This window comes from Rhineura floridana, chromosome 11 (genome assembly GCF_030035675.1).
Source record: "Rhineura floridana isolate rRhiFlo1 chromosome 11, rRhiFlo1.hap2, whole genome shotgun sequence".
In the NCBI taxonomy this organism is placed as follows: Eukaryota; Metazoa; Chordata; class Lepidosauria; order Squamata; family Rhineuridae; genus Rhineura; species Rhineura floridana.
This window is the reverse complement of record NC_084490.1, coordinates 25430912-25450796: the sequence shown is the minus strand read 5'-3', so window position 1 is coordinate 25450796 and position 19885 is coordinate 25430912. Positions and strand designations below refer to the sequence as shown.

At 40.8% G+C, this 19885-nt stretch overlaps 1 protein-coding gene and 1 pseudogene across 1 annotated transcript; both read right to left on the bottom strand.

Moving 5' to 3' along the window:
- Positions 1-4852: 4852 nt before the first annotated feature.
- Positions 4853-5839, bottom strand: LOC133367579 (vomeronasal type-2 receptor 26-like; annotated as a pseudogene).
- Positions 5840-9731: 3892 nt separating this feature from the next.
- LOC133367578 (vomeronasal type-2 receptor 26-like) lies at positions 9732-19303 on the bottom strand. The gene is made up of 7 exons (XM_061591673.1): positions 19086-19303; positions 17520-17811; positions 15401-15468; positions 13902-14643; positions 13514-13741; positions 12150-12276; positions 9732-10633 (listed from the first exon to the last, which is right to left on the bottom strand). Exons 1-7 carry the CDS (start codon positions 19301-19303, stop codon positions 9732-9734), a joined length of 2577 nt encoding a protein of 858 aa, XP_061447657.1.
- Between the last annotated feature and the right edge of the window lie 582 nt (positions 19304-19885).

Below are 19885 nucleotides of genomic sequence, written 5' to 3'. Positions count from 1 at the left end.
AGTAGCGGTGGGATACGAACAACAGAGACTCCAGATACGAATACTAGAGAATCCAGAACAGTGGTGTGGCAAACAGAAATAACAAAACAAGATTTCTTGTGAGAGTGACTGGCAAAGAGTGTGTGGCAAAGAGTGAGTGAACTCAAACACCATGGCTGAATACATAAAAATGAAAAGAGAGGAGCTGGTGGAGAAGTGCATAACATTCAATTTACCTCACGAGGGTAAAGGGGTAGATGAATTGAGGGTAGCACTTATAGGATTTGCAACTGCCCAGCAAAAACAACCTGTCAGGGAAGAGACCCCAGAAGGATATTTAAGCAATCCCACTTATATAGAGTACTTGAGAGAGAAGTTAAGATGGGAGGCTGAGGAAAAAGACAAGCAGAGGGAGTTGGAAGCTGAGAGATTGAGGATGGAAGGTGTAGAGAAGGAAAAACAGAGGGAGTTGGAAATTGAGAGAATGAGATTGGGGTTTGAGGAGAGGGAGAAGCAACGAGCATTGGATGCTGAATTACAAGTAGAAAAGTTAAAATCTGATAGAGAGAAATTTCACTCTGAGGAGACAAGGAAAGACAGAGATGGAGCAAAAATAAAAATTACTCCAAAGGGCTTTGCTGTCTATGAGCCTGGTCAAGATCCTCAAATTTACCTCAGCACCTTTGAAAAAGCAGCTCAGTTGTGGGGGCTACCTGAAGATAAATACATGCAGTATTTATCAAACCTGATTAAAGGGGAATTTGCTGAGGTATACCAATATTTCCCCTCAGACAGTCCCGTCACCTATGCTGAATTCAAAGAAGCAGTGTTTAAAAGATTCAGACTGGGGCCTGATCATTTTAGAAAGCTTTTCAGAAACTGCCAGATACAGACAGGGAGGTCTTTTGTGGAACTGGGAGCAAAGTTGATGGATATATTTGGAAAGTGGATGAGTAGTGCCAAAGCTCAGTCAGTGGAAGAGGTGAAAAGCCTCATGATACTGGATCAATTATACCATCAGTTACCACCAGAAATAAGGCTCCTGATCAAAGACCGTTCCCCTACATCTGTGCAGGAGGCCACAGAGATGGCGGATCACTTCGCCTCCAATAGAACTGGCTGGGTGGGGAAAACATCAAGAGAGTTTAAACCCAGACCATATAGTGGTGGCAGAAGGGATGTGGTACCACAGCGAGTGAGTCCTCCATTAAAATCTGAAGGGCACAGGACACCCCAGAGTGGATCTGTGTACCCTAAAAGTGAGGAGAAATTATGCTACAAATGTGGTAGACCGGGGTACCTACATTTTCAATGTGAGGTTGCCAACCCCATTAGTAATCCTGCTCAGACAAGGGCAGTGAAAACAGAGCCCAAGGCTTTAGAAGCAGCGAAAAAGGTTCAGTTTTGCCAGATAAACTGGACAGAAGTAACAGACCTTGATTCAAGTCTGAGAGAGGAAGTGAGTGTACAAGGGGCAACTTATTGGGCATTGCTTGACACTGGTGCCGCTCAGACGTTACTGAGGCCAGATTTAATAAAATCTGAAGAAATATTACCTCAGGAAACAGTGACTATCCAAGGAGTGAGGGGTCAACCAGAGAGTTTGCCTGTGGCCCTATTGAAAATGGAATGGAGAGGCCGAAAGGGCCAATATAAAGTTGGTATTAATGCCCAGCAACAAGAACCAGTAATACTGGGAAGAGATGTTATGGGGGCACAGGGGAAAATATATGTAGTGACCAGACAGCAAATTGGCAGAGAAAAAGAAGCCATATTAAGGGGGGCTGAAACAAACAGGGTGGAATCTGTTAACCAGCCTCAGGTCACCATAGCAACCACTAGCAGGCCTGCTGAAGAAGACAAACTGTATCAAGTCGTCTCTGGGGAAGAAGCAGATCAATTCAGGGAAGAGCTGCATAAAGATATAAGTCTGAAGCAGATAAAGAAACAAGCACTGACCCAACAGATTCCTTTCACTGACAAACTGAGGAATCAAGTTGTGTGTGAGAATGGGATTTTATATAGACTGTGGATGCCCGCTGAGAGAAAGGATGAATGTGAACCAGTGAAACAAATGATGGAAGTGGTGAAAGAGAATCTCAGTCAAGCTCAGCAGAAGCAAAGTTACTGGTATGACAGAACAGACAGAGAACGTGTGTATGATGTGGGAGATATGGTTATGGCATTCATACCCAGGAAGCATGACAAATTACAGGCTAACTGGGAAGGACCATATACCATCAGAGAAAGGCTTGACACAGTGACATATGTAATCACCACAGACCAATTAAACAAAAGCAAAGTGGTTCATGTAAATATGTTGAAGCCTTACCCTACCAGGGATGCACAGGTGTTGCAAGTTACCTTATTCCCTGAGGGAAGTGGGCCTGAACTTCCAGATTTGGTACAGGAAAGCAAAGACAAAGGAGGGGTAGATCAAGTGGAATGGTCAGAGGAGGTGAAGGAGGAAGTAAAAGAGGAGATTCTGAGAGTTTTGAAAACCTATAGGAATCTCTTTAGCAACAAACCTGGCCGAACCAGTATAGTTATACATTCCATTGATACTGGAGATCATGCCCCAATCAGATCTGTTCCGTACCGTGTGAATGGGAAAGTTTTGAATGAGATCAAAAAGGAGGTGGAAGATATGCTGGAATTAGGAGTGATCAGGGAATCCATCAGTCCCTGGGCCTCAAGTATTGTCTTGGTTCCAAAAAAAGATGGAACGACCAGGTTTTGCATTGATTATCGGCTAATCAATAAAATTACTGTCCCAGATGCGTATCCTATGCCTAGGGTAGACGCTATGTTAGAGTTATTGGGGGCAGCAACCATTATCTCTACACTAGATCTCTGTAAAGGATTTTGACAAATGGAACTAGACGAGCAATCCAGAGCCAAAACTGCCTTCAGTACACCAGATGGGTTATATGAGTTTGTGACCTTACCCATGGGACTAAGGAACTCACCAAGTTCATTTCAGAGGCTAATCAATACTGTGTTGCGAGGCATGTCAGATTTTGCAGTGGCCTATATCGATGACATGGCCATTTTTAGCAAGTCGGTGCCTGAGCATGTCCAACACCTGACAACAGTATTGGAGGCCTTAAGAAAAGCAGGCCTCACAATAAAAGCTAAGAAATGCCAGTTTGGACTAAAGGAAGTAATCTATTTAGGACATAAGGTGGGGAGTGTGAAAATCACCCCCTTATGGAGCAAGGTGGAGGCAATACAAGCGTGGCCGATCCTCTTAACCAAAAAACAAGTAAGGGCATTTCTGGGTGTGGCTGGATTTTATAGGAAGTTTGTGAGAAATTTTGGGGAAATAGCAACCCCCTTGCATGAATTGACCAAGAAGAAGTGTTCTGAGCGTGTGGTATGGACGGATGAATGTCAGAAGGCTTTTGATCTGCTGAAGCAAGCCTTGTGCAAAGGACCCATATTAATAGCACCAGACTATGAGCAACCATTCATCGTGGCTACAGATGCGTCAGACCTCGCGCTGGGAGTCGTCTTGCTGCAGGAGAGAGAAGGCACCAGACATCCAGTGGCGTACCTGAGTCGCAAGCTGACGCCGAGGGAGAAAAACTATTCGTCGGTCCAGAAGGAGTGCCTAGCGGTCGTGTGGGGACTGAACAAGTTGCGCTCATACGTGTGGGGATGAAGATTCACAGTGACTATGGATCATCGGGCCTTGTTATGGTTGCAGACTATGAAAAACCATAACACTATGCTGCAAAGGTGGTCCTGGGACCTACAGGACTATCAAGTGGACTTCCAGTTCATCAAAGGCAAGGACAATGGACTGGCCGATGGACTTTCCAGGCAAGTGGCTGGGACTGCAGTGACGTGACCAGACAGAGGAACAAAGAAAGACATTTTCCCCATAGAGACTTTTATTTGTTAACACGACGTATAAATCCTGGAACAGGAATAATACTCTGCTGTTGTTTAAGGGGGGGGAAATGTGATGTTCCTATATTAATGTATATATGGTAAGTGTTGTTGTTTTAGAAGATACATGGTAAGTGGAGTGAAAGAGGGGGAGTGAATGGGCAGTAGAATGCGAGATGATTGGCTGAGTGTTTAAAATGGCTGAATGTATAAAAGGAAGAGTGAGCGTGGAATCTGGGGGGGAGAAGAGAAAGAGTGGATTGCTTGGTGGGGTTTGAGAGAGTTGTTTGCCAGGAGAGCGTGAAGAAGGAGGGAGGTGGAGTTCGGATTAGTATTGAGTAAAACCATATGCTTATGTGCCTTAAAAAGAAATCTTGTTAGCTTTGTTATCTTTAATAAATACTTAATTTGGTTTACCAAAGGCCTGATCCTTGGCTGGGGTTTCACAGACCAGAAGGGAGGGTAAGGTAATGACCAAGGCTGAAGGGGAACTGTAACAAATGGTGGCAGCGGTGAAGAGAATAACAATACCAGTATTCAGAGTCTCTGGGAATACTAGTATTAGGACGTGACTGGTGGTTGCCTAGCAGGGGGATCTGTTGAGATCTGTGCTAGAGAGGATAGGTAAACCATAAGAGAGTGCGGTCCGGACTGGTGGAGTCCCTGGTGGTGCCTAGTGACAGGCACTAGCCACGCGCAGGTAGGAACCTGACAGGGAGAGCCAGGGAATGACGCATCACACCTCCCTCTCAGGCTAGTCCTCCCCAACTGGGTAGAGCCTGTTCAGCTTGCCACAGCTGCACAAGCCAGCCAATTCTTTGTCCGCAACTGCCAGCTGGGGGGCAACTGGGCTTCTTGGGACTATGCAGCTTGCCCCCAGCTGCACAGGTGGCAGGGCATGTAACCCCTGAGCCACTCACTGTGGGGGTGATCTTTAGCTGGCCCTTGATACCCTGGAGACACGGGCGGGGATTTGAACTCACAGACTCTGGACTCCCAGCGAGGCTCTACTCCCCACTGTGCCATACCAGCTGTTATTTTGTTTAATAACTACATTTAAACAATGACTGGACATAGTCATTTGGTTCTTTCATTTTTTTCTCATTAGCTGTTCCCTGTTGTTCAGCTCAGGCCTCAACAAAATAATGTAACACTTTGGAGAAAAGATACAACCCAGCAATCCACCACTGGAAGCTAACATTGAAAAAATTTCCACAGCCACCATGTATTTTCCTTTGGTGCTCAGGTAGGTCGGAACAAAGGAAAGCCATACGCTACAGAAGACCAACATGCTGAAAGTGATGAACTTGGCTTCATTGAAACTGTCGGGTAACCTCCTGGCAAAGAAAGCCACAGTGAAACTGATAATTGCCAGGAAGCCCAGATAGCCCAGGGCAATGTAAAGCATAGTCACAGATCCTTCATTACACTCCAGTAAAATTTCTTCAGTCACTGAATGCATGTCAGTATCTGGGAATGGGGGAGAGGTTGCCAGCCATGTAGCACAAATTCCTGCTTGGATAAGGGAGCAGCAAAGAACAATGGAGCTAGACAATCTCTTACCCAGCCACTTTCTTATCTTGGATCCTGGTTTGGTGGCCATGAAAGCGAGAACCACAGTCATGGTTTTTGCCAATACGCAAGAAACAGCCACTGAGAAGATAATTGCAAAGACAGCTTGTCGGAGGAGACAAGTCACCTTCTTAGGACGGTCAATGAACAGCAATGCACAAAGGAAGCAGAGCAGGAGAGAAATGAGGAGAATGTAGGTGAGGCCCCGGTTGTTGGCTATGACTATGGGAGTGTCATGGTGCTTCATAAACGTTCCTAGCACCAATGAAGTGACCACAGAGAAGGAAAGAGCAAAGAAGGCTAAATCCTTGAGAATACAGAAATCCCGTTTTTTGTTTGGATACGTTTGGTCCAAACATATGTAACAGTCATTCACATCTGAAAATGAAAGCATGTAATCTCATGAGCATACCATTAATCTCAACAACAATCCTCAACCGTTCTTCTCACAGGTAATATTTTCACTGATCAAGTTAAAGGATGTATTTATTGTAAATTCTGTAAAATGAGGTAGGTAATGATGATGGAGGGCACCACTTCTTCATACTGAGATTTCCCAAGTGCTCTATAGCATTCTAGGTTGTAGGCAGCCATTTCATTTCTACAAAGATGACCAACAGAACTCAAATAACCTTACAGAGCCCTGTTGTATTTATTGATTTATTTACAACCATAATGACATTTCTAATTTTGTAACTAAAGTGTTCTACACAACTATGCAAATATTTTAGTATTGGATGTGATGGAATGTTGAATGTTTTGTGCTTATATACCACTCATTGAACCAGCAGAGTCAACCAATAATGGAAGAGGAGAGGGAAGGATTTTTAGGGATGGTGAATCCAGTTTACATGGGTTTATACATTAAATTTGGTAGTCCTGTTAAAGATCCTGCATCATTCTGTCTCTGTGTGTAATTGGCATGTTAGCTTCCGTAGTTCATATTTGTTGCTGTTCAGCCATTGCTTTATTCAGTGGCTCACTATCTACACCAGCAGTGAGTCAAGCTTGACGGGTTATAACTGTGCTGTATTGTTTTGTCCCCCTTCTTAATCACTCTCCCCACCATGACCTTCCACTACTCTTTTCCATTCTGGGCATGTGCACATGCATTTACATGGCTAGGATGGCTAATTGCCCCTCCCCCACTGGCCAATAGACTCCATAAAAATGAAGGATGTTCCTTTAGTTATTGTTCCTTATTTCCATCTACCCTGACTCACCTGAGGATTCCAGGGAAAACCGTTGGGAACCAGCCTGTTCTACTGTGAGTAAGAGATCTTAGGTTAGAAAGCTCTTTGTTATATTCTTTTGTCTGTATTGAATCTCTCACCTTTGTTATGCCAATGTATCTCTCCTAGCCTGATGGGGGGCGACTAGCTTTAAGGAAACAAATGCTACTCTCTTTGTGTATATACCTTTTCTTTTCTTTTAAATAAACTTCCCTTTTATAATTGGTGTGTATTGCTTGAAGCTAATGATTCCTAAATTCAGTCCTTGATCACTAGATGCTACTGACTACTGTTGATTAATGGGGGTCAATGCACTAGAACGGAGAGAGTAACAACAGGTCTGTGTGTATGTAACCCTTAGACTTTATTAGAGCTTGGAAAAGTTGCTTTTTTGAACTACAACTCCCATCAGCCTAATCCAGTGGTCATGCTGGCTGTGGCTGATTGGAGTTGTAGTTTAAAAAAGTAACTTTTCCAAGTTCTGGACTTTATACTGCTTCCCCTAATTAATGTTTAATTTTCTGTATTCTATGGGAAGGACAGTAACACATGTCAAGTTGACATACTAAAATGATAACATACTGTAATTTGGATTATATGTGCTTTAAGTAATTATATAAATGTATGCTGTGAAAATGAAGAGGCAGAGAGCTTTGGGCTTCATGGTGTTTTCATGTCAGTCAGACTTTCTCTCCAAACAGCTGTTTAAACTTTCCCCACAAAATGAAGGTGCCTCTAACAGATCTGATCTAAAAACAATGTGAAGGTTTCTTTTCTTCCATGCCACTCACCTGTTAATCCAGTACATAGTTCCCCTGCGATTCCCTGCTCTGCTCTGCTCCAACCTGGATCATCCTCCAAACAATGAAAGGATTCCTCCATGCCCATGTACACATGGGTCTCAACATTAGCTAGGTTTTAGCCCCCACCATCCCCAACTGGGAAGAAGGGATGACCATTCAATGTCATGGATCTTCCCACCTCCTGCCTCCACAGACTAGCTGCCAACCTCAGGACCACCCCCTAGTCTTCCCCTTCCCTGGTTGCTTTCAAGGCACCATTGTATTCCCATGTACTCCAGGGTGCCTGTCAAGGTCAAGCCTTAACACAGTAATTTAGTGTTAAATGCTGCAAGAGAGGCTGTCAGAGTGCTGTCAGTCACTGAGATGCCAGGTTGCAAATAAAACATGATCCATCACAATCTTGTATCTCTGTGTGTGTGTGGGGGGGTAAGAATCCTAGATGGTCTACGTGGCACTGTTGCACTACTTCAGTATACTGGGGTTCATCGCAGGACTTCTATGTGCCTTCTGTTAAATGTACTTGGAAGTCACCACACAATTGGAAACTCAGATAACACAGGGTTCCCAGTTTTGTAGAGGCTGTTAAGCATGTTCAACCAAACATGTATAGAAGCTCCCTTCAGACCTTCACCCCCAGAATGATCAAGGGGATGGAGCGACTCCCTTACGAGGAAAGGTTGCAGCATTTGGGGCTTTTTAGTTTAGAGAAAAGGCGGGTCAGAGGAGACATGATAGAAGTGTATAAAATTATGCATGGCATTGAGAAAGTGGATAGAGAAAAGTTCTTCTCCCTCTCTCATAATACTAGAACTCGTGGACATTCAAAGAAGCTGAATGTTGGAAGATTCAGGACAGACAAAAGGAAGTACTTCTTTACTCAGCGCATAGTTAAACTATGGAATTTCCTTCCACAAGATGCAGTAATGGCCACCAGCTTGGAGGGCTTTAAAAGAAGATTAGACAAATTCATGGAGGACAGGGCTATCAATGGCTACTAGCCATGATGGCTGTGCTCTGCCACCCTAGTCAGAGGCAGCATGCTTCTGAAAACCAGTTGCCGGAAGCCTCAGGAGGGGAGAGTGTTCTTGCACTCGGGTCCTGCTTGCGGGCTTCCCCAGGCACCTGGTTGGCCACTGTGAGAACAGGATGCTGGACTAGATGGGCCACTGGCCTGATCCAGCAGGTTATGTTCTTATGTTCTTAAATTTCTCAAAATAGTCTTGGATACTACACAAATATAAGGCAAAAATATCTCAAGGACAGCACCTTAGATAGGCCATTCTATTACACAGGATTTTGTAGAAAACAAAATGGAATCACCTATGCCAGAATACCGGTACATTTTTTGTAAGGCAAAGAAAAGTGTGTGTCTAAGGGATGAAAATGTACTGCATGCTGGGATGCCTGTCATGTGATCAGCTGCAGCTAGCGAAAACTCCTGCGATTTTCTGCATTCCCAAGCTTGCAAACGGATTATTTCTGGTATTATTTATCATGAAAATTTGTGCTAAACTTGCACTATATTCAAGTAGAATTCCAGCACTATCTTGAACATTGTGTGAAAGATCAAATATAATGTGCAAATTATTAGGTAAAAAATCATCAGAATAATGGAATAAAGTGCAGTGTGAAAGCCGCCAATGTCTTACGGCTCTTAGGGATGGGAGAGAAATTTGATTTATTTTGCATTAGTTCTGAATTGATTAAATTCACACTTTCTCACTATAAAAACTGAAACACAGCCATATGTCACAATTCAAACTTATCTGAATTTTGTTATGCAATTCTCTAACAAAATGCATATGGTAGAGGAATATGTGTATAAAAATGAAAATGTTAATGAAACTAATGTACAAAAATGCATATTAGGAGAAATTACTTGCAAAATGTACTTTAGTCAAAACTGTAGAAAAATGTCTTTAAGAGGAAAAAATCATCCTCAGATGCTGAAAAAGTTTAATCAGGATTTTTAAAAAAATTGCTGCAGAAACCTGGAGGACGGAATTTAAGATTGGAAAATAAGAAACGAAGAAAACTGAAATTGATAAACTGTTCCATCTCTAATGACTATAAACCAGAGAGTGATGGTGTTATTCATGTCTTCACAACATCACTTCTGAGAACTGTATTTTCAGTGCCGACTACTATAGGAAAAAGCAGCAATCCTAAATTCTTATGAAATTAAGAAGCAGTTTATAATTGGCATATTTCTTTATTACTAACTACAGGAGAAGATATAGTCAGTTAATTTTTAAATTCTTCTTATTATTAGTTGTTCCCTATTGTTCAGCTCAGGCCTCAACAGAAGAATATAACATTTGGGTGAAAAGATGCAACCTAGCAACCCACTACTGGAGGCTAAGATAGAGAAGACCTCCACAGCTACTATGTATTTCCCTTTAGTGCTCAAGTAAGTTGGAATAAAGGATAGCCACACACTGCAAAAGACCAACATGCTAAAAGTAATAAATTTGGCTTCATTGAAACTGTCTGGCAGTTTCCTGGCAAGGAAGGCCATAGTGAAGCTGGCAATGGCCAGGAAGCCCATATAGCCTAGTACACAGTAAAACATAGTCAAAGACCCTTCGTTACATTCAAGTATAATTTTTTTAATCACTGAGTGCATGTCAACATCTGGGAACGGAGGTGAAGTTGCCAGCCACAGAGTACAGTTAGCTGCTTGAATAAGGGAGCAAGAAAAGACAATGGAGTTGGCCAGTCTTTTTCTTAGCCACTTTCTCACCTTGGAACCTGGCTTAGTAGCTATGAAAGCCAGAAGCACCGTGACAGTTTTTGCCAACACACAAGAAACAGCCACTGAGAAGATGATACCAAAAGCAGTTTGTCGGAGGAGACATGTCACTTTCTGAGGTTGGCCAATGAACAACAAAGCACAAAGGAAGCAGAGGAGGAGGGAGATGAGGAGAGTGTAGGTGAGGTCCCGATTGTTCGCTTTGACGATGGGAGTGTTGTGGTGCTTCTTAAATATTAAGAGAACCAGAAGTGTGACTAAAGAACAGGAAAGAGCAGAAAAGACCAAAGTGATCCCCACAGGTTCTTCATAAGACAAGTAGCTTATATCCTTAGGAATACAGAAAGTGTGGTTTTTATTTGGATAAGTTTTGTCTGAACAGATACAGCAATCACTCATATCTGAAAAAAGAAAATGTGTGGCTTAATCTCACAAATATGCCATTAATCTCACCAGCAACTCTGAACTTTTCTTCTCATACAAATAATATTTGCAATGTGCAAGTTAGAGGATCAATCTGTTGTTCATCCTGTGAAATGTTGTGTAGAAAGATGACCACTCATTAATACTGAGACCTTCCTAGAGTAGAAAGTCCCCACATAATTTAGAGCTTTGTAAAGTGACCACTTTATTTCTCCTGGCAATGCCAAGGGAACCCATCTGGTAACAGAGAGCTGTGTTACATGTATTTATGTATGACATTGCTAATCTGTATTTCAACCAATTTCTTTAAAATATTGCACACAGTAAATTTAAAATAATTTAAAACAATAACTATAACTGCCAATGCAATCTTGGTTGTTTAAAACGATAAAAGTTCATATCTCAGCAGAAATATTACATGAGCAAGTTGTTTACATTTTCTTTTGCAACATGTAGACTTTTAACTGTGTTTTGTAGTGTGACATTGTAATTTTTCAGTTGCTTGTGACTGGGCATCCTGATAAGGCATGGGGAGGAATCTAAGCATGTTACATTGAATGTGCTTAGAATCACCTTTCAGACCTTTTCTCTCAATGTGGAAAAATCTGGTAAACTAGAGCATGTGGTCATGTTAGTGGTGAGGCTTGCATGTGTGCCCTTCCCACTATATGTCCATAGGGATTCAGGTGAATATTGGAATAAGGTTATAGACAAATGCCAATATGGCATAGATAAGGGATACTTGGTGTAACAGTGGTCTGCAGTGTGGTGTTAAAAGTGGTGAACTGAGAGAGGTCTGCTAAATGTAACTATTGTTTCAGTGATATGAATCAACTTCCTTGTTCAGCACCTGTTGAAGCATTCTAAAAGTATTCAAAGAAAGCTCCAAGTAAACTGTATTACATGGATGAGCCTTGCCCAAGCTGGTGCCCATCAGATGTTTTTGACTACAGCTCCCATCAGTCTCAGTCGGCATCAATGTTGTTCAGGGTTTGAGGAAGTTGTAGTGCAAAACAGCTGAAGGGCATTGGAAAAGATGACATAGACAAATACCAATTCGGCATGAATAGTGGCTGTGAGATCTTAAAAGAAAAGGCTCATTGCTTTCTGATAAATCTTTTTCCTCCCTCTATAAATAAACAAATAAATGAATCAGAGAAAATACCCACTGATGGTCTTGGAGCATCCCCTGTTTAAGAATTCCTGAAAGAGGAACCTCAACTGAACAATTAGGTATGATCAGAATCAACAATCATTTGGTTTTTCAAAATGCACTTCAATCAATATTTTCTGAATTGGAGGCAAACAGTAGCATGTACACTTACCATATTCCCCTCCCTTCAGCAGTTTCCTATTTAGTCGTTTCCAACCAAGGCATTCCATCATATTTAAACACTGAAAAAAGTAACACTTGTATATTCATGCATTTATATTTAACTTCCTCTCAATTACAGCCAATCTGCTTGAGACTTCTGTTTACAATATATATCTTACCCTTTTGATCTGAAATCTTCCCTTCTGGACATGGGATGCAATTGTAGCAACAAAATGGCTCCCCTTCCTTCATTCTCTTTCTAGAACCAGGATGGCAACTCTCGCTGCATACAGAAAAAGGCCTTGTCTAACCCATGAATGACAGAGGAGAATATTGAGTTTGTGACTCTTATGTTCCATGGTCTTTTTAATATGCTGCTAATCTTATATGCGAGTTGCTTTTTTCCATGCGCTAGTGCTGTGTGATGGCACTGTGCTGTATTTTGAAATGCTGTATTTTGGGGATAGCAGGGATTCCATCCACTGAATTGTTGTTTCTTCCTTTTTTTCCAGACAATAGCTATGGGACACCACTGCCTATCTATTTATAACCACAATGTAATATAAACATTAACCAGGTGTGTAAAAATGTACATCATACAGAACTTCCTGATATGAGCTGTTACATAAACACCTTCATAGTTAACACCACACATTTATGAACCAGTCAAGGATAGCAGGATTGTCCATTTAGTTCCATTTGATGGCCATCCTTTGTTTGACATCTGCTAATAGACATAACATGAATTCTAAATTAATATTAGGAAGAATAGTTTTTTGAAAAAAGAAATATATGTGTTATGGCATGGACAGTAGACTGCACCATGATATTACCCAGTGTGGTGAGATGACTTGGTCTGCAACTTAGAGAGAAATAATGGCTTTTTGAGGTATCCAGGAAATAAAGAGTTTGATTTGATGGCCATGGCATCAGTGTGTGGAGTGGACTTTTCCTCCCAATGTTGTGTTACTGCCCATTATGGAGAGGAGAAGGCTACAGGAGGTTGTCATGGTGTGGAAGCACTGGCGGGACCATTGCATTGGCTTTATGAGTATATATGCCCCTCATTCCTCCCTCTCCATAAGTGGCAGCAGCATCAGTGTTGGAATGTCTGGTAAGTGCCACAGGGCCATCCTGCCTGCTACTGGTGGGTGGTAGGTTTGAGATCTATAGAACTGGAGTGGGTTAAGTTCTCTGTTTGCCTCTCCCAGCAGTGTTATCACAATCTATTACATTTAATTAAAAAAGTCGTATACAAGGTAATCTCTGATTTGGAATGTTATTGAAGCTTGAAGATGTTGGTTCTGACCTTACATATTTTAAAAACAAGAGATACATTTTAATTCTATTTTAATTTTTTCCCAAGAATTTAAGAATCAAAAATCTTGAACACAACAGTCAAATAAGGAATGTAATAAGTGCAGATTGTTCCAATTGCTTAATACGTTGTGCTTCTTTCATTTAAAAAATCATCATATAAAGAGATTAATTTTACATATTATGCTTGAAGTCAGTACTAATTTAAAATACAACTCAATTGTACCTGGTTAAACCAGTTGTGCCATTTTATAGCTCCCTCATTGATGGTAAACACTTGGTCTGAAGTGGCGCAGGGATCCATTTTCCCAACTTTCACCTTATGAAATGATTGGTTTGATGAAAAAATCCAGTTAATAACATCAAATCCAGCTACTAACTCCGCTCTCCTGTTAAAAGAAACCTTATCCCCAGCACTGTTATTAAATGAGACATTTCTCAAAAAGTGATGGAGCTATAATGAAAAGAAAAGAAAAGAAGTTATCAGGGAAGAATTGCATTGGGATCTTTCAGAAGAAACTGAATCGCACAACTGCACGGCGACTTCTGGGAGATAACAGTCTGTTTTAACACTTAGGATATTGTAAACTATGCAGAAAATGTTTAGCTCTTACCTGCCAGTGCTGTTGATTCTGAAATGAAAGCCCCCTTTGGTCCACCATATGTCTGTGTCTGCCTCTAGATGAGAACATGGAATGTACAGCATGGGCCACAGCATAAACAGCATTGTAGACACTGTAGCTGTGGCCTGTCATGCTCATTTCAAAAAAAGCCCCAGGAAGACTCGGCAGCTTCTCCTCTCCAGTGCAAATATCTCCATCCACCTCACCGCCTACTGTACTTGGGAATACACAGGCAAAGGCCTGTTGCCAGAAATCCCTGATAAAAAAATCATCTTTTGTGATGGAAGGGTTTCTGCTTGCAATAAATTGATGAAATCCTGAAATAACATTGGAGTGAATTGTGAAGGACAGAGCCCCGTTGATTATTTGTGTATCCCAAGTCCTTTGATAAACCAGAGAAGTCAGCTCCATTTGGGCTGTTATTATCCACACTTTACCTCTTGTGTCCTCCATCTTCCCTTCTACTTCTGATAAATATGGAAGCCATCTCAGAAATAAAATTGTATAAGATTCTCCATAGGTCACTAATACGTTGGCTGTGCTACCCATGACTTTATCATGTATTTTTGCACCCTGTTGTAGCAAGTCCTTAAGTTCTGTGACAAGAGTTAATTTAAGAAATCTTTCTATAAAGGCAAAGCAGATACCACTAGAGAGAAACAATGGAACCACCATTTGCACAAATCTTTCTCCATTCTCAAGATCCATAGTAAGGAGCCCAATCCATGTCCACCTGAAATGCAGAAGTAAGGAGAGAATCCCCCTATACTGAAGGGCTTCTTGTGGGACCATCTGGTAGAAGGAAAGACCTGGAGTTTTATCAGGCATGACTGGAGCAGAGCCATATATGAGCTAAAGAGGAAGGTGCAGAACAGGAGGGAAAAGATATAATAATTTTATAGCACTTTCATATTCAACACTTTCAACTATAACACAAACACAATAAACAAAGCTACAGAATGTGTAGAGAGTTGGCAGCGTATTGTTCCATTTATCAGTACAAGATGTTTAATACACCCACAAACAGCGGAAGTCCCTCATGAGCCTTCAGTTCTATTGTAGTCAGGAACCTCTGAGAATTGGGGGTGGGGGGGTAAGGATTTCTCATAAAGGAGAAGAAAGTGTGTTCTGTTGTGTTTCACTCCTGGCTAATCTATACTGCTGTATCAATTTTTCAGTCAAACTCATTTGCCAGATTCCATTATACCTTTGGCTTGTGGAAAACTCTTTATTGTGTCCAATATGAATGATGGCTGTGTTCTTCCTTCAAAGTTGGAGGCTGTATGCTTCTGAATACCCGTTGTTAGAAATGGCAGGAGGAGAGAGTGCTCTTGCACTCAGATCCTCTTTGGGTCTTCCCAAAGGCATTTTGTTGACCACAGTGTGAACAGGATGTTGGACTAGATGGGCCGTTGGCCTGATCCAGCAGGCTCTTCTTACATTCTTGATGACCATCTTCAGAAAACAATATTCACTTCTCAGTAAGGTACCTGCTTAGTTTATCTGTGTTTCCAAACTCCTCATGACCCTTCATATTTTCTAGATTGTGATAGCAGTGCTACATTTAAAGAATTTTCAACATAGCTGGGTCAATATACTATAGAACAAACGGTAATATGTTTGATGGAAGTTTCAGTCATATGGTTAGTTTTATTCAACATTTTCAAATGTACACAAGCACAATAAACAAATCTCCAGAAATATGGGTTATAGTGTAAGCACCTTATTATTCCATTTATCAATATAAGATAGTCACCATAAATAAAATTATGACCTCCCGTTAGGGGTCTTGAGTCCTACTGCAGTCCAGAGAGAGACCCCCCCCCAAAAAAACCCTGAGACTTACATTTTATGGCAGTTTGTTAGTTTTTATTAACCCTTTTAAAATGTAATGCAAGTACAATAAACAAAAGAACAGAAACATGTCACAGAGTCATCAGTATTGTTCCATTTATGAATGTAATTCATCATACAAGTGATGTACATTGATAATGAAGCTCCTCTTGAGCCTTGAGTCCTACTGTAGTCTAGAAAGAACCCCCCCGACCTCCGAGAATAGGAGAGTGAAGACTATTACTATGAATGTTCATAAAGAAGACGAAGAGGGAACCACGTTTCCAACAAAGTATTTTGCTGTGTTTCACCAATAGCAATCGATATTACTGTATCAATTTTCCTGCCAAACTCATTTGCCAGATTCTGTTATACCATTGGCTTATGGAAAATTCTTCCTTTACATTTTCAGAAATGTGTAACTGCCATTTGGGCAATCACAACCAGGGGATGATATTAAATCTTTTGGTAAGAGCTCCTTGAGTTGTTCCCAGAAGATTCATTATACAGCTAGTACAGGGTCCATGCTGACCCTTAGCTATGGTAAGTATTTGCCACCCCAAATCCTTAACAAGTGGACATTCCAACCATAAATGCATGCAGACATTCCACTGCCTACATCCCCACTAACAAAGTAGAGATAACATTAAATTTAAGTAGTACAATCTAATTGGTATATAAGGCCACCTGTGTATTTATTTTGGCAGAACATAATAAATTCTCACCAAGGTGTTCCTGAGTTGGGGTTTATGAAAAATGTAGACCAAGATCATTTTCAACTCCTACCCTATCAACTCCTACCCTATCACCATCAGAAAATCAAAATTTCATATTCTAAATTTATCAGGCAATACCGCCACCTCCCTTATATACGTTGAACATTTTTGTCATAAGAGATGACTGATTGAGGAGCACTCTAAATCCTTAATTTGCAGCTGAGGGGTGAAATAAGACACTGACACATCAGCTTGGGTTGAACAAGGGCCACTTTATTAAATTACAGCAGACAAACCCAATTTTAAAGTGACCCGAAGTGGGAAAAAACTAGGTGCAGGACTATCTATAAGCAAGTAGCTTGCCATACAGCTCTTGGGTGACCAGCCCCTATCGGGGCAAGGGCAAGCCCATCTGCTTACCCCTTACCTCGGCCACACCTTCTAGGTGAGTAGGGGGGCCTTCCCACATTATCCCCACCCAGGGTTGAATAACCCCTGGGTAGATGAGATAAGTTGGCCCCAAAGGCAGCCCATATCCTGTCCTCGAGCCGCAAAGCCATGACAGACAGGCCTCCGGAACCACCAATCACCTCCAAAGGTGCCTAAGGGGGCCACCTAGCTGTCCTTAACTATGAACTTCAGAGGGACACCTTTCAGTGAAACATCTGCAACTGAGGAGCAATATGACGTTTTCCCCACAGCCTGGCTCTATCTGTTCGTTACTCTTTTTTGCTGCTAGGCTAGACAGAGAACCTTCCCCCAACTCTACCTTTACAGAGCATGTGTGATTATGTCTGTATAGGGCAAGAAATGCAGATTTTTTCCTCCCCCATATTTACATATTTTTAAATATTTAAGAGACTTATACACCACTTGATAATTAGCATTTCTAAGCATTTTATAAGAGTTTTGCAAAGTTTTTTTTTAAGGTTGTGCTTTATGCAGAACATCAGCTCACAAAATTCAGCCTCTGAAATACAAAGTGAAATAAGGCAGGCAAAACAAGCATGAAAAAACTTAAGCCCATCTTGATCTCAACACAGAGAGGGATATATTATACCTGTGGAATTTTATAGATATCCAAGACTGTTGCCATATGAAGAGAGGTTAGGGGGTCAAGTCCCCCAATGACTGCTATGAGATTATTCTGGAGGTCACATTTATAGTTGGGAACAAATCTCTCTGGTGTGGATGAAAGTAGCATTGTGCCATGATAAGTGCCCCTTGCAATGAAATAGCTGTCATAGATGTGGAAGCCCAAGGTGACATTGGGCAAGAGCTCGGGGTTTTCATTGATTTCCTTTACTGCAAAGGCCAAGGCCAGGATGTGCTGGTAATTCTTCGTCACTACACTAAAATGACAATTACGTTCTGTATCAGAAAGATGTTCTACGCTTTATAAACATTATCTTCACAGCATTCTGCTTTATCTTTGCTGTTATTATATATTACAGTAATATTATACCACTTTTCTTGAAGTACCTGGGAGTAAGAGTCATTGAATTCAAAGTAACTTCTTCTGAGTAGGCATACGTGGGATGGTGTTGTAAGTCATTAGATAAATATTTGAAATGTGACACTCACCAACAGGATGTTGTGTTAGGAAATTTCAACCCATTGTTTAAATATTGCTTTTCTGCTCATTTTATTCTCCAAAAGAAAACACAACATAAAGCTTGACATGTTTTCCAGAAGTGAAAATTGATTGGGATTATATCTACAGTTTAGTTATGATATTCACCGTTAGCCAAAAGAAAATTCAGCACAATTGCTTAACTTTTAAAAAGAAATAAATGTATAATAACCATGATTAAAATACTGTAGCATATTTATCTTTAAACCCAAGATCCTTCCATCTATGAGATATTTAAAAATACAAAATTAGCTCCTGTTGCCCATCATTCTGGACAATTAAATACCATTTCACCTAACACAGAAATTGGAAAATAGTATTCATCTTCCAGAGCTTTTCTAGAGTTGAAGCCATCAGCCTAACTTTTTTATTGATCAAAAGAAAATTAAGCACAACTGCTGGACATTTTTTATATAACAAAACTGAGAGTAGGTTGCAACTGCCCTGGGCTCCTGCCAAGAGGAAGGATGGGATATAAGTCAATCAATCAATCAATTAAGTAAATAAATAAATAAATAACAATAACATTTAAATAAAAAATAAGCTCTGTTAGCCAATCATTTCTGCCACTAATCAGCATTTCACCTAAGAATGGAAGTACCAATGATTAATAACCAGAATAGCAATAAGCTGTGGCAATGTGAATATGAGATCAACTGTGTATCCTTATTAAGAATTCTGCAATATATCAAGGAAAAGAAGAAAAACCATCACATACGATTCATTTTCAAATATGAAGTGAGATGGACCACAGCAGGTTTGAAAATGAACAGCTGTAAAGTTCGACTATTCATGCATATATAAATTTATATATATAAAGGACTTCATTATTTTTTTCCTTTTTTTCTTGTTATGCAGAACAAAAAGTGTTATCCCCTTCCACATACCCTTAACTGCATTATTAACATTTTTCTACGGTAAAAATCAATAAGCCACAGCTGTGAGGATTCAGCTCTAGAGCTAATTATTGGAAGGGAGGGAGGAAGTCCTTACGCAAGCTCTTCAAGCAATGCTTGTGGGGGCTCTACAGTGAAGGTTAACGCATTGGAGATGATGAAGCTGTGAGAAGCAATGCCTCCAATGATGACATCTCCTGACTGGTGATATTTGTGAAGTGGAGGGTGTGGATCACGAACATTACATTTAATTATGTGAGTCTTGCATGCCACGTGAGGAAACAGGGCCAGCATCCACCCCAGTAATATCACCATCCTGTGTTCAACAGCAAATCTTCACTTGAAATAAATTGTCCTATTTCCGTTTACAATGCTCTTGTTAGAGTGCCTCTAGTTACAAACGCAAATCTGAATGTTCATTCAGTCTGCAAATAGTCCTGAACCATGAAGAATAAATGCTGCCAGTCCCTAGATGAAATTAAAAACTGTAATGGATATATATATATATATATACTAGATGACATCCTTCACAGACTTTGCCTCTCAAATTCCACAGTGAGTTTGACATGCAGCAGAATTAATTATAATCCATTTATAATGACAGAGGAAATAATTACACAGTCAGTTACAGGCTTTCCTTGTAGAATTCAGACAATCTTCTTTGCCATATGTAAACAGTTCCTCTCCCCCCGTCACTTAGGTATCAAAGGACATTTTGGCTTGACTAAAATACATTCATTCAATGTATAAGACCATAGTGTGGAGTTAGAGAAATCATAAACAAGTTTTAGTAGCACCATGCTGAAGTTTTGTAAGGAACATCCTTGGCACCTTCTGGAATTTACCAAACACTCTCCCTAAAACTGGAAACAGGGGCAAAGCTTTTTTGGGGTGGAT